At 43.1% G+C, this 16,074-nt stretch overlaps 1 protein-coding gene across 5 annotated transcripts in view; it reads left to right on the top strand.

Moving 5' to 3' along the window:
• HIRA (histone cell cycle regulator) overlaps positions 1 to 16,074 on the top strand; it is a 74,348-nt gene that overhangs the window by 35,254 nt on the left and 23,020 nt on the right. For all 5 annotated transcript variants that reach the window (XM_067699915.1, XM_067699916.1, XM_067699918.1 and 2 more), the window contains 2 exons: positions 5,537 to 5,734; positions 7,381 to 7,542. In XM_067699915.1, the coding sequence (XP_067556016.1) occupies positions 5,537 to 5,734; positions 7,381 to 7,542 (360 nt within the window). The remainder of the gene's footprint in view (positions 1 to 5,536; positions 5,735 to 7,380; positions 7,543 to 16,074) is intronic.

Consider the following 16,074-nt stretch of genomic DNA (forward strand, 5'->3'; position numbering starts at 1 on the left):
TTTGTATTGGTCATTCTCTCCAAAGTGAGGTATGTTGATTCAAAGGATGATAAGGCCCCATGTGAGAGGAATAGGCCAAACATCAAGATGACTCACTCTTTTCAGCCTGTCTACTCAGGGCACCACACACAGTAGTCCTCTGCATTTCCCACTAGTTCCTCCATGAGCTGTTCCAAATCTTCCCTGAAGTCTGCAGAGACCTTCAGTCACGTGATGTGCTGATGGCCTCCTCATGTCAGGTGTGCAAGTGCCGAGGACCTGGAGGGAAGTGACCTGACCAGGTAGAGCCAAAATCAACTTCCAGACTCCTCCCATAGAGTGGTTTTCCCTTGATCAAACCTTTTTCCCATTATGAACCTATGCAGAGAATGCCACCTGCCCACCTTTATCAGGCCCAAGTGAAACCAAGTATGTGACAGTGCTTGAACATTTCAGAGCTTATGAGAATGAGGCTTGTAGAGGTGGTAGAAGTGGTGGTGGCACTTTTGTTGTGTGGATCCTTCCAGGCCTCACCTGGTGAGGAGGCAGAGGTGGTAGATGACTTCCTGCCTGGCCTTGAGCCAGCTTTCTGCCATGGGGCACATATTTCTGGCACTAGAACTTGATTCTTTTTTTCCTCTTGATTCCCATGTCAAAACAAGTAGCAATGGAAGAGGTAATTATTAGCTTATCTAATCAAGAAAGAAAAGAGAAGTTGCACATATTTAAAATAGACATAAATGGGAAATAATCAAAGATGAAGAATAAATCAAAAGGGTGAAAGACATCTTTGCTGAACTCTGCAAATAAATTTGAAAGTAAATTATTTGGGGGAAAAAATTACGAAAATTGAAGAAAATCTGTACAGATGAATTATTATAGAAGAAATAGAGGACACTCTCAAACAGTTAACCTATCAAAGGCCACCAGAGTAAGACGGCTTGACAGGAAAATTCTAACAAACTTAAAGAACAGCTCATTCTAATACTATTGAAAATATTCTAGTGCTTTGAAACAGAAGGAAAGCTTGCAAAATCTTTTTTTTTAATGAACACAATATTGAAATTTCATAATCAAAATGTGACAAAGATATAGTAAATTTCTGATCAATCTTATATCCAAATGTCAATGCAAAATCCTAAATAAAATCATCACAAACAGAATGTTACAATGTGTTAAAATGCTAATACACTATAAACAAGTAAAATTTATTTCAGGAAAGCGAGATGCTTCAAATGATTTGGGGAAACTTGATTTACTCCTACGTGTCAGTAGATCAAAATAAATAAATTATATGATCATCTCTGTAGGTGCTTAAGAGGCATTTTTATTAAACCCAACATCATTGTTATTTAAAACTCAGTTAAATGGGAACAGATAGATGTTTGTTAAACTTGTTAAACTATCTTACTTCAAATTAAATTTAAGAATTGAACACATGTCTACACCTGTGACTGTAATTTAACATTGTTCTAGAGATCCCAGCTCCTATGGTTAGTTAAGAGAAAGAAGAAATTAGAAAGGAGGTGGTAAATGTGTCATTAGTCAAAGATGGTATAATCTGAAAGAGAATCAACTGGAAAAACCACCATAGACAGTAAAAGAAGACAGTGAGATGACTGGGTGCAACATAGCAAGATCAATTAGCACCAATTACCTTTAGAAGATGCAAAGGAAGAAATCACTTTCACAAATGTAGTACCTAGAATGTAACAAGAAATGGAGATCTTTATGAAGAAAAAATTTTAAAGTCTACTGAGATACCTAAAAGAAAATTCACAGAAATGCATACCATTTATTAGATAGGATGTCTCGGTATCATAAAGATGACAAATCTCCCTCAGCCTATAAATGTAACATGAGCCAATACAAATAACCATATGAGTTTTCAGCATCAGACAAACTGATTCTGAAGTTCTGTGAAAAAGTACATAGGAGTAGCTAAAATATTTCTGGAAAAGATTAATCAGGAAAGACTAGCCCCACTAGAAATTAAATCTTACAAGCTATAATAATTAAAATAGTGAGGTACTGACACATGAATAGAACAGTGGAATACAATAGAAAACTCAGAAATAGACTCAAATATTTATGAGAACTTTAAAGGTAATATTTTGCATCTGTGATGAATCATTACCTAATTCAATAAATGAAGTGAGGAAGTGATATTCTCTAGAAACAAAATTGAAGCCCTACAAGAATATTCAATGGAGAAAAGACAGTTTCTTCAGCAAGTGGTGTTGAGAAAGCTACACAGCCGCATGTAAATCAATGAAATTAGAACACTGCCTCACACCATATACAAAAATAACTCAAAATGGCTTAAAGACTTAAATATAAAACATGACACCATAAACTCCTAGAAGAGAACATAGGCAAAAATTCTCTGAGATAAATCGTACCAATGTTTTCTTCAGTCAGTCTCTGAAGGCAATAGAAATAAAAACAAGGGCTTCCCTGGTGGTGCAGTGGTTAAGAATCTGCCTGCCAATGCAAGGGACACGGGTTTGAGCCCTGGCCCGGGAAGATCCCACATGCCGCAGAGCAACTAAACCCATGTGCCACAACTACTGGGCCTGAGCTCTAGAGCCTGCAAGCGACAACTACTGAGCCCATGTGCCACAACTACTGAAGCCTGCGCACGTAGAACCCGTGCTCCGCAACAAGAGAAGCCCACGCACCACAACGAAGAGCAACCCCCACTCACTGCAACTAGAGAAAGCCCGCACACGGCAACGAAGACCCAACACAGCCAAAAAAAACAATAAATTTATTTTTAAAAAGAAATAAAAACAAAAATAGATAAACGGAACCTAATCAAACTTACAAGCTTTTGTACAGCAAAGGAAATCAGGAACAAAATGAAAAGACAGCCTACAAACTGGGAGAAAATATTTGCAAATGATGCGACCGACAAGGGCTTAATTTCAAAAATACAGAAACAGCTTATACAACTCAATAATAAAAAAAAACCCCAATCGTGGGCTTCCTTGGTGGCACAGTGGTTGAGAGTCCACCTGCCAGTGCAGGGGACATGGGTTCATACCCCGGTCCGGGCAGATCCCACATGCCGCAGGGCGGCTGGGCCCGTAAGCCATGGCCGCTGAGCCTGTGCGTCCGGAGCCTGTGCTCCGCAACGGGAGAGGCCACAACAACAACAACAACAAAAAAACCCAATCGAAAAATGGGCAGAAGACCTAAACAGACATTTCTCCAAAGAAAACATACAGATGGCCAACAGAGACATGAAAGGATGCTCAACACCAATTATTAGAGAAATGCAAATCAAAACTACAGTGAAGAACCACCTCGCACTGGTCAGGATGGCCATGATTAAAAAGTCTACAAGCAACAAATGCTGGAAAGGGAGAAAAGTGAACCCTCCTACACTGCTAATGGGAATGTAAATTGGTGCAGCCACTATGGAGAATAGTATGGAGGTTCTTCAAAAAACTAAAGTAGAGTTGCCATGTGATCCACCAATCCCACTCCTGGGTATATATCTGGAGAAAGCAATAATTCAAAAAGATATATGCACCCCAATGTTCATAGCACACTATTCACAGTAGCTGAGACATGGAAACAACCTAAATGTCCATCGACAGATGAATGGATAATGAGGATGTGGTTTATATACAATGGAATATTACTCAGCCATAAAAAAGAATGAAATAATGTCATTTGCAGGTACACGGATGAACCTAGCGATGGTCGTACTAAGTAAAGTAAGTCAGAAAGAGAAAGGCAAATACCATATGATATCACTTATATGTGGAATCTAAAATATGACACAAATGAACCTATCTACAAAACAGAAATAGATGCACAGAAATAGAGAGCGGACTTGTGGTTGCCAGCGGGTAGGTGGTGGAGGAGGGATGGATTGGGAGTTTGGGATTAGCAGATGCAAACTATTATATATAGGATGGATAAACAACAAGGTCCTACTGTGTAGCACAGGGAACTGTATTCAGAATCCTATGATAAACCGTAATGGAAGAGAATTGTGTGTGTGTGTGTGTGTGTGTAACTGAATCACCTTGCTGTACAGCAGAAATTAACACAACATTGTAAATCAACTATACTTCAATAAAATAAATTTAAAAAAACATTTGGAGCCCTATCTCACGCATTAAAATTTTGCACAGCTCAGAAATTTTTCAGAGAACATTCTGAACATCTCAGAGATTTTTTTAATGTTTAACTTTTTTATTATTTAAAATTTTAGAATATTCCATAGAAGAATACTTTCATAATCTCAGAGGTAAAAAAAGTCTTCAAAACACAACATCCTGGGGAAAATATTTCCTGTCCATATAGGAATTTTTGAATATGTAAATAGGTCTTACAATCAATAATAAAGACCAATAACCAAATAGAACCATGGATGACAGATATGAACAAACAGCTCCCAAAAAAGGGAAATCAGATGTTTCTAGATGAAAAAATTTCAACCTTGCATCAAAATAATGGCAAATTAAAATTGTAGTAAGATACTATTTTTCATCTCTCAGATTATCAGGTATCAAGAAGTTGGTAAAGGGCTTCCCTGGTGGCGCAGTGGTTGAGAGTCCTCCTGCTGATGCAGGGGACACAGGTTCGTGCCCCGGTCCGGGAAGATCCCACATGCCACGGAACAGCTAGGCCCGTGAGCCATGGCTGCTGAGCCTGCGCGTCTGGAGCCTGTGCTCCGCAACAGGAGAGGCCACAACAGTGAGAGGCCCGCGTACCGCAAAAAGAAAAAAAAGTTGATAAAACCGTTGATGAGGGTTTGGGGAAATAGGTACCCATGCACGGCTTGTGAGGTGAACGTCAAAGCAGGGCCCTTGAGAACTATTTATCCAAAATCATCGATGAACATTCCATTTGCTGCTGCAGTTCCTTCTAGGAATTTATCCCACGTAACGTATGAAACAAGTGGGATGACAGTTACAACAGCAGGCGTCTCTGTGTGTGCCCCGTGTCATGCGCTACAGGAAGTACGTTAGTCCAGACAGCGGCCTTGTGGGGAGGGTCCTGTCATCTCTTTTGCAGACATGGTGGCTGAGGTGCCCAAGGCCTCAGAGCCTGTGCATGGCTGAGCCATGATACCCAGGGCCCTCAGCCGGCACACTGCAGTGTTTGTTACAGAAACACTGGGAAACCGTCCAGCTGTTCCTCACGAGAGGCTGGTTGGGTAAACCATGGCACGTCCACGCTGCCCATAATGAAAGGGAGGCCCACTCTGTGCACTGTGTTTCCCCAGCCCCAAGACACATTTGCACATGGTAACACCTCTTGAGATCAGAGTGCATCTTATCAGTGACACCTGACAGTTATAATCAGTCACAGTTTTTTTCTTTCTTAGCGGTATATAAAGTACCAGTTCATCTTAGATCTAATTAAATGTCGTGTATGGAGTGATTTTAATTTCCTTTTTACTTTTCTGTAACTTACATAGAAATTCTGCCATGAAAATACATCGCCATTGGACCCAGAAAAAAATTTGCTTAGGATGTGTAAGTACTCAACATGGTGCTTGACGTCCAAGGCTGACTTTTCTCCTTCTCGACAACAGGGACTTCTCCACGGCCTTCTTCAACAGCATCCCGCTCTCGGGTTCCCTGGCAGGCACCATGCTTACCTCTCACAGCAGCCCGCAGCTGCTGCCGCTGGACTCCAGCACCCCCGTCCCCTTCGGCACCTCGAAGCCTTCCACAGAGCCTGTGGCGGCGACCGGCACCAGGCCTGCGGGTGATTCTGTCAGTAAGGACAGGTGAGTAGGTGCCAAGCTTGGTCCTGTACCTGGGCAAGTGCGGTTTGGACAGTTCCAGGGACACTTCGTGGCCTCTTCAGTAAAGAAAAGAGGCAGGTGCTTGGTTTCAGGTGAGGGCCTGCTCAGAAGGGAGCCTTGATCAGGAGAGTCTGATGATTAGGGCCCTGAGGACTTCATGTCCTGCGGGAAGATGCAGTCCCAGGATGGGAATACTAAGGATGGCAACTGGCCCGTGACACGTCACCTGTCACGGGGCCAGCCCACCTTCGGCCGGCCTGCTCATGTGCCACGGCACAGACTCCCCTTACACTCAGAATACATTTGCTCGGGGAGCCCATTGTCTTCACTGGCCATCACGTGGAAACCAAACGAGAAGTCTGAAAGGACCAGAGGAGCGTGACTAAGAGCCAAGAGCCATTTGCCCAGCGCCTGCTCTGAGTGACAAGCTGTGCCAGGCCCGACGTCTGCAGGGGTTGATTGGTGGGTCCTCGTCTCCGGGGAGGATCTAGGCTGGTAGGGGAAGAGGTAGCCACAGGGGTGCAGGGCTGATCCTCTGAGGGCCTTGGCAGGCAGGTCTCAGGAAGGCTTCTCAATTAGGCTGAGCCAGGGGACGGGGCTGGGGAGTAGGGGCAACAGCGAGAGCAGAGGCCTGGAGCCTGAAGAGTGGTGGGCGAGGGGAGGAAGGCTGGCTTCTCCCTGGAGTGGACACACAGGCGCTGGGACTTGCACCTTAGGAAACGACCAGCAGTGGGGCCCAAATTTAGCTGCTGCACTGGCACACAACTGACACTGTCAACGTGACCCTCCATCACCAGGGACAGAGCCGTGCATTATCACAGCTCCTGCCTCTGGTGTCATGGCTGTGGAGGCATGCACCAGGCTTCGAGTATCCCCTCTCCCTTGAGGGAAGAGAAGGGTATGGAGCAGCAAGACCAGTCAGGAAGCAGAGCATTGGGAGGAAGGGTGTCTGGGGAAGGACAGAACGCCAGGTTTGCAAAATGTTCAACAGTTGGCCGTGCAGGTCCCAGGAGAGGAGGGGAGGGTCATATAGGTGCCTGCGGGCATCTGGCCTGGGGTCCAGCGGTGGGGAGGGCAGTTAGCCCGGATGTGGGCAGAGGAGGCCCCATGGCTTTGACCCAGCGTGTGGGATGTGCTGGGACAACGGAGCTGGCAAGCTCCAGCCTGAGCTCCCTTTCCTCTGTGGAGTCAGAGACACAGGGAGCACTTGGAGGAGAGCATAAAGGGTGTGTGATTGTCCCTGTGAGACCGTGGTCAGAGCTGGTGGTCAGAGCGGTTTGGGTTGAGCTGCTGTATTCAGGTTGTGGAGACAGAGCTCTATGGTGAGGAAAAGGGGGTTGTAGGAACCACTGTTGAGGCCTCGTGCTACCCCCAGAAGCTCTGAGAACACTAAAGTGGTACGGGTGTGAGTGCATTTGCTCACAGTCTTCTCAGAAAGCCAAACTCCCAGAACTTTAATATGTGAAGGTATTAAAGAAAGTTGGCAATAGTCGATTACGTCTTGAAATTATTTATGGAAGTTTGATATTTGTGCCCCATTCACTTGGCTCCAAGCCCCACAAATCCCGGACTCCCGGATCCTCAGTGGGTTGTGCTGATGTGGCCTTCCGTCTCCACCCCACCCCCAGCGTGAATGCGGCCTCTGCTCCTGCTGCACCGTCCCCCTCCATCCTCACAACCCCGTCCAAGATCGAACCTATGAAAGCGTTCGACTCCCGATTCACGGAGCGCTCCAAAGCCACGCCGGGGGCTCCTGCCTTGGCCGGTTTGACCCCGACAGCTATGGAAAGGTAGGTGGTGGCTGTGTGGGGCCCCAGAGATGGGGAGGGTACAGACTTGGGCCAGCCGTGCCATGTCCGCCTTCCTATGAGGGTGCAGACTCCTGTCCCTCTGTATTCAGGAGCCACCACTCTGAGGAGAAAGGTGTGGCTGCCTCACGGAGCCATGGGGTGGGGGTGGGGGACCAAAGGGCAGAGGCACGAGGGCTGGTGGGTGCAGAGGCTGTGCTGAGATGGTCAGAGGGTGGGAGGCTCTGGTCCTGGCCTTCTGCTCAGACACTGACCAGGAGGTCGGGAGCTGAAATTAAAGTGATGGAGGGGAGGCCTCTGTGAGGTCCAACGGGCTTCTGAGCCCCTGCAGCATGTCCTCTGCACCTTCCTGAGTACAGGCAGCAGTCATGGGAGGGGCAGGAGTTCTCCTGAGGAGCCACACTGAGTGTTTCAGCCTCTGCTATTGACACAGAGCTTCTCTGCCTCCTGGGAGGGCCTCCTGCCGAGCCTGCTGTGGCACGGAGCTCACTGCCTGGTCCAGCAAGTCGAAGGCTGGGAGAGTCTGAGGGGGGGCCGGGCCACCTTCCTCCACACGGGCCAGGGCCTTGAGTGCCAACCTGGAGCTGTGACCCACTGCAAGGTGATTGGGCTCAGCATTACCATTAGCCACATCAGGGACGTGGGCCAGAGCCTCTTGCAGGAACCACATGGCCAGAAGGTGCCCAGTGGAGGGAGCATCTGGGATGAGACCTGTCCTTGCCATGGACGGTGTCTTCGAGCTAAAGCCACACTGTACTGTCCCCGGGGCTTCACCCATGTTCTCGAAACTGCTTGTCTGAGTGGGATTCGTCCTTGGAGAATAGGCCCCAGAAGCCAGCATGGGACAGCTGTCCCTTCAGGTCAGCGGTGACTTTGGCGTGGGGTCTGCAGTGTGGTCACGTCTGTTTTATACAGGTGTTTCATGTGATCTTTTTACCCAGCAATTTTTCTGCCCATCAGTATAGAGGATCTGAAACCTCCTTGCTGCTAAACATTCTGAAATGCTGGATGAAACGTAACATGTCCCTAAAGTTGTGACTAGTTCACAAGAAAGTAAGTGAAGTCCCTAGGAGCCAAAATCTAAGAGTGAACAAAACAACCAGAGCAGTGGGTGTTAGGAGGTTACTGGCCTGGTGAACAAGGACCTTGAGTTTTAATGGCCACACAGATTTGAGACAGGGCCTTAGGCCTGAGCCACGTAGGGATTGGAACCTAAGACACTAGCATGAAGTCAAGCTGCTTAAAAAAGTGTACCTCCAGTGAGAGGGGGACTAGAAGAAACCTGACTGACAGCATAGGAACATGGCCAGAGCCTGGAATGTCTCAGCCTGCCCTCTGAGTTAGGAAAACAGTCTTTCCCTGAGGCTGTGTCACCACAGGCCTGCCCTCAAGTGGATTGGAGGTCACTTTAACACTACCTCTGTCATCTGGAAATCACCAAGCCAAGAACTGGACACAAAAGAAGATTCTAGTCTAATTAACACCCCAGAGGCACTTGGCAAAGCAAATATAAATCCATCCTGACCCCAGGGGGTACTGTGTTCCCATTAAAGAAACACTGCCTGAGATGACTCAGAATCCAAAGGAACAAAGCCCGTGAAGAAACCCTGATCATCCACGCGTGCCGGGAGCAGAAGGTGTAGACCTCTGTACCTCTGATGGTAGATTGTCAGATGGTGGCTGTAAAATAAACACGCGTAAGATGGTCAAAGACAAGAAAGATAAAGAAAACGTGAGGAAAGATTCGTAATCTATCCCATGTATAAAAATTAACTCAAAATGGATTGAAGAACTAAATGTAAGAGTTAAACTGTAAAACTCTTAGAAGAAAACATAGATGTGACCTTGGATTAGAAAACTGTTTCTTAGATGTGACACCTAAAACACAAGCAACTAAAGAACAAATAGAAAAATTGGGCATCATCAAAACTTAAAACTTTTGTGCTTCAAAGAGCACTGTCAGCAGAATGAAAGGACAACCTACTAAATGGGAGAAAATATTTGCAAATCACATCTGAGTGAAGAGCTCTTATAGCTCAACAGTAAAAAGAGTAATAACCCAGTTTTTAAATGGACAAAGGATTTAAATAGACATTTCTCCAAAGAAGATAAACAACCATAAGCACATAAAAAAACATTCAACATCATTAGTCGTCAGAGAAATGCAAACCAAAACTACAGTGAACTACCACTTCGCACCCACTAGGATCCGTGATCAGAAAGTCAGATAATAAGAAGTGTTAGTGAGGATGGGGAGAAATCAGGACCCTCGTAGATTCTGGTGGGATTGTAAAATGGTTCAGCTGATTTAGAGGACAATCTGGCGTTTCCATAAATGGTTAAAATAGAGTTACTGTCTGAGCCAGCAATCCCACACCTAGGTAGATACCCAAGAGAATTGAAAACGTATTCATGTAAAAACTTGTACACAAAAGTTCATATCAGGGGACTTCCCTGGTGGTCCAGTGGTTAAGAATCCACCTTGCAATGCAGGGGACATGGGTTTGATCCCTTGTCGGGCAACTAAGATCCCACATGCTGCAGGGCAACTAAGCCTGAGTGCAGCAACTAGAGAGCCCATTTGCCGCAAATACTGAGCCTGCACACCACAACTAGAGAGAAGCCTGCATGCTGCAATGAAAGATCCACATGCCACAATGAAGACCCAATACAGCCAAAAAAAAAATTCATATCCGTATTATTCATAATAGCAAAAAAGTGGAAATATCCCAAATGTCCGTCAATTGATGAATGGATTTTTAAAATGTGGTACATCCATACAGTATATCAATAATATTATTTGGCAATAAAAAGGAATGGAATGCTTATACATGCCACAACAGGGAAAAACCTTGACAACGTTATGCTAAGTGAAAGAAGCCAGTCACAAAGGACCACATGTTCTGTGATTCCATTTATATTTAATTTCGGAATAGGCAAATCCATGGAGACAGAAAGTAGATTAGTGGCTGCCAGGGCAGGATGGGGTGAGTGCTGATGGATACAAAGTTTCTTTTGGGGATTATGAAAGTGCTCAAGGCTTAGCGGTGATGATTGATGGCCTTATGAATATACTAAAAACTACTGAATTCTATACTTTAAAATGGTGGCTTTTATAGTATGTGAATTATAGCTCAGTTAGAAATAATACACCATCAAAAAGACCAGATAGATTTGGAAATGAACCCGAAAATACTTTTGGAAAAGAAAAATAATCATTGCAATTGAAGAGTCAGCGGAGGGAATTCCCTGGCGGTCCAGTGGTTAGGACTCAGTACTTTCACTGCCAGGGGCCCAGGTTTCAATACCTGGTCGGGGAACTAAGATCCTGCAAGCCACGCGTCCAAAAAAAAAAACCTCAGTGGGCATATTTGACAGCAGAGGAGGCCCAGCTGAGGAGCGCATTTGATCTGAGGAAATGGCCTGGGTGCTGCAGAGGTGAAGAGGTGGAGCCCAAGGAGGAGTGTCTGGAGGGCAGAGGGTAGGGTCTGCGTGCACCTAACAGGAGTTCCCCAAAGAGGGCGGGCTGTGGGGCATTGGTCAAGAGGGAGTGGCCGATGTTTCATAGGCTTAAGCAAGTATTGAAATCTCAGTTTTGGAAATGGAGTGAGCTCTGAATAGCCAGAATAAAACACAATTTCCACCTTAGTGAAACCACAGGGCACCATAGCTAGGAATTCCTTCTGTTCACTGAGGGAAGATGTTCACCTTGTAGGTCTCCATGGCCCTTATCGTTGTCAGTTCCTAGCTCTCAGGGAGTGCAGACCCTGCTTTGAGAAGTGCAGAGGCTACCCCTTGAATCAGGCTGCTAGAGGGCAAAGTCTTGATGCATGACCTGGGCCCGATGCCACCAGGGATTGTCCCTCAGTAGCTGTGTTACCCACATCTCATAAGGCCTTTCAGCCACACATACAGCTCCAGCAGGAACTATAGAATAAGGGCTCATCAAGTTTGCCATTCTCAGCTTCTCCCTTGAAAAGGCAGTGAATAAATAAAAGAATCAAAAACCCAAAAAAATAAGAAAGTGGCAGTGAGTGAGTATTCACTTAGGGCCAAGCTTCCTGCTTCTGAGGCAGGAGGAGGGTCTGGTATCAGGCACAGTAAGTTCACCTCCTGAACATCCCTCTTGATTCAGCTGTTTATCCCTCCCTCTGTCCTTCCTGAATACCTGAAAACCACTGATATTTTTACTGTCTCTACAGTTTTGCCTTTCCTAGAATGTCATATAATTGGAAACATACTGTACCTAGCCTTTTCAAACGGGTGTCTTTTACTTAGTAATATCCATTTAAGGTTCTTCCATGCATTTTCATGGTTTGATAGCTTATTTCTTATTATTAACAGATCTTGTCCCATTTTATGGATGCACATAGTTTGTATGTACCACAGTTTAAGCATTCCCCCATTGAAGGACATCATGGTTTCTTCCATTTTTTGGCAATTATATATAGATGATGTATAAAAACTGCTGTCAGTACTCACATACAGGTTTTTGTGTGAATATATGTTTTCATCTCCACTGGGCAGATACCTAGGAGTGCAACTGCTGGTTGGTATGGTAAGACTAGGTTTAGCTTTGTAAGAAACTGCCAGACTGTCTTCCAAAATGACTGCAGTCCCACCAACAGTGAATGTGTTCATTTGATCCACATCCTTGTTGGCGTTTGGTATCATCAATTTTCTGGGTTTTAGCCGTTCTAATAAGTGTTTAGTGGTATCTTGTTTTAATTTTCAATTGCTGAATGACATATGATGCTGAACATCTTTTCATACACTTATCAGCCATCTCATCTTTGGTGAGTGCCTGTTCAGATCTTTGTTCATTTTTTTAAATTGGTTATTTCTTTTTATTTATTTATTTATTTGTTTGTTTTATTTATTTATTTTGGCTGTGTTGGGTCTTCATTGCTGCGCGTGGGCTTTCTCTAATTGCGGCAAGCGGGGGCCACTCTTCATTGCAGTGCGCGGGCTTCTCACTGCGGTGGCCTCTCTTAGCTGCAGAGCACGGGCTCCAGGCGCGTGGGCTTCAGCAGTTGCAGCACGTGGGCTCAGTAGTTGTGGCTCACGGGCTCCAGAGCACAGGCTCAGTAGTTGTGGCGCACGGGCCTAGCTGCTCCACAGCATGTGGCATCCTCCCGGACCAGGGATCGAACCCGTGTTCCCTGAACTGGCAGGTGGATTCTCAACCACTGTGCCACCAGGGAAGCCCTAATTGGTTATTTCTTACTGCTGAATTTTAAGAATTCTTTGTATATTTTAGATACAAGTCTTTTTTCAGGTAATGTGATTCACAGATATTTTCTCCCAGTCTTTGATTTGGCTTTCCATTCTCTTGACAGTGTCTTTCTCAGAGCAGAAATTTTTAATGTTAATGAAGTCCAACACATTAGATTTTTTTTTTTTTCTATCATGGATCATGCTTTTGGTGTTGTAACAAAAACTCATTGCCAGGGCTTCCCTGGTGGCGCAGTGGTTGAGAGTCCGCCTGCCGATGCAGGGGACACGGGTTCGTGCCCTGGTCCGGGAAGATCCCACATGCCGCGGGGTGGCTGGGCCCGTGAGCCATGGCCGCTGAGCCTGCGCGTCTGGAGCCTGTGCTCCACAACGGGGGAGGCCACAACAGTAAGAGACCCGCGTACCGCAAAAAAAAAAAAAAAAAAAAAAAAACTCATTGCCAAACCCAAGTTCACCTAGACTTCCTACTATGTTTTCTTCTGAGTTCTCATTTTATAGTTTTGCATTTTACACTTAGATCTATGATCCGTTTTGAGTTAATGTTTGTGAAAGATACACGGTCTGTGTCTAGATTTAGTATTTGCATGTGGACGTCCATTTGTGCCAGCACCATTTGTTGAAAGATTATTCTATGTCTTTGCCTTTATCAAAGATCAATTGACTACATTTGTTTAGATCTATTTTAGGGTCTTTTCCTTTTCATATAAACTTTAGAATAAGTTTGTTGATACTATAGTATAAGTTTCTGGGATTTTTGTTGGGATTCCATTGAATCTCTAGATCAAGTTAGGAAAAGTTGACATCTTAACAATATTGAGTCTTCCTATTCATGAACATAAAATATCTCAGTTTATTTAGATCTTTGATTTCTTTCATCAGAGTATTGTTTCCCTCATAGAATTTATACATATTTTGTTATATTTCTATCAAATTATTGCTCTTTTGGCACCAGTATAAGTGGTATTGTGTTTAGAATTTCAAATACCGCTTGTTCATTGCTGGTATATAGAAAAGCAGTCGACTTTTGTATGTTAACCTTGTATCTTGCAACCTTGGTATAATTGCTTATTAGTTACAGATTTTGTTGTTGTTGATTCTTTGGAATTTTCTACAATGACACAGTGTCATCACTGATGTTTTTATTCACTGAACACAGTTTTATTTTTCCTTCCCAATCTTTATACCTTTTATTTCCGTCTCTTGTCATACTGCATTAGCTAAGACTTCCAGTAAAATGTTAACAGTAAGGTTTTTTTGTGGTTATTCTTTATCAAGTTAAGTTCTCTATTTCTAGTTTGCTAAGTTTTTATCATTAATAGATGTTTGGTTTTGTCATATGCTTTTTCTGCATCAGTTGATATGGTCATAATGCTCTTCTTTAGTGTTGTTGGATGTGTGGTGGGTTACGTTAATTGATTTTTGAATGTTAAATCAGTATGCCTACCTGGAATAAATCCCATTTGGTCATGGTGTATAATTCGTTTTATACATTGTTGGATTCAATTTGCTAATATTTTGTTGAGGATTTTTGAATCTTTGTTCATGAGAGATATTGGTCTGTAGTTCTTCTTTCTTGTAATCTGGTTTGGATATTAGGGTAATGCTGGCCTCATAGGAGTTAGGATTTATTTCCTGTACTTCTGTTTTCTGGAACAGATTGTGGAGAATTGGTATAATTTCTTTCTTAAATGTTTGATAGAATTCACCAGTAAAACTGTCTGGGTCTGGTGCTTTCTTTCTTGGAAGATTATTAATTGTTGGTTAATTTCTTTAATAGATACAGGTCTATTCAGATTTATTTTTCCTTGTGTGAGTTTTGTGGATTTTTTTTTCAAAGAACTGGTCCATTTTAACTAACTTATCAAATATATGGGTATAAAGTTGTTCATAATATTCCTTTATGATCCTTTTAATGTCCATGGATGGGATCAGTAGTGAGGGCCCCCTTTCATTTCTTTCTTTTTTTATTGATGTGTAGTTGATTTACAATATTGTGTTAGTCTCACACAATATATTTTGTGTAGCAAAATCATTCAGTTATATATTTTTCAGATTATTTTCCATTATAGGTTATTACAAGATATTGAATATGGATCCTTGTGCTATACAGTAAATCCTTGTTGCTTACCTCCCCTTTCATTTCTTTATTTTTATATAAATTTTTTTTTTTTTTTTTTTTGGCTGCATTGGGTCTTTGTTGCTGCACGCGGGCTTTCTCTAGTTGCAGTGAGCAGGGGCTACTCTTTGTTGAGGTGCGCAGGCTTCTCATTGCAGTGGCTTCTCATTGTGGAGCACGGGCTCTAGAGCACAGGCTCAGTAGTTGTGGTGCGCAGACTTAGTTGCTCCGCAGCATGTGGAATCTTCCTGGACCAGGGCTTGAACCTGTGTCCCGGCATTGGCAGGCGGATTCTTAACCACTGCACCACGAGGGAAGTCCCTCCCCTTTCATTTCTGATATTAGTAATTTGTGTCTTCTCTCTCCTTTTCTGATTAGCCTCACTATAAGTTTATCAATTTTATTGATCTTTTCAAAGAACTGGCTTTTTATTTCATTGATTTTTCTCTATTTTCCCTTTTCAATTTCATTGATTTATGCTCTAATTTTTACTATTTACTTTATTCTGCTTGCTTTACATTATTTTGCTTATTATTGCATTAATATTACTGCATTATTATTTTTATTTAATATTATTTTATTTTTTATTATTAATTTTCTACTGCTTGCTCATCTTTTTCTAGTTCCTAAAGGTGAAGTTATTTCAGGTCTTTCTTTTTTTCTAATTTATGCATTCTCTGCAATAAGTTTCCCTCTAAGCACTGCTTTCACTGTATCCCATAAAGTTTGACATTGTGTTTTCATTTTAATTTAATTCAATATTTTAAAATTTCTTTTGAGACTTTTTCTCTGATCCATGTGTTATTTAGAAATGTTGTTTAATCATGAAAGGTGTGTTTTCTGACTTTCTGTTATTGATGTCTACTTTAATTCTGTTGTGGTCTTGAAGCATACTTTGTATGATTTCTGTTCTTTTATATTTGTTAGAGTATATTTTATGACCCAGAATATGGTCTATACTAGTGAATATTCCATGTGATCTTGAGAATAATGTATATTCTGCTATTGATAAATGAAGTATTTTTTAAATGTCAATTAAATACAATGAATGATGGTACTGTTCAATTAATTATGTCCTCATTGATTTTCTGTCTGCTGGATCTGTTGATTACTGATAGAGGTATATGGAAATCTCCAGCTATCATAGTGGACTTGTCTAGTTC

Source organism: Pseudorca crassidens, chromosome 12 (assembly GCF_039906515.1).
Source record: "Pseudorca crassidens isolate mPseCra1 chromosome 12, mPseCra1.hap1, whole genome shotgun sequence".
Lineage (NCBI taxonomy): Eukaryota > Metazoa > Chordata > Mammalia > Artiodactyla > Delphinidae > Pseudorca > Pseudorca crassidens.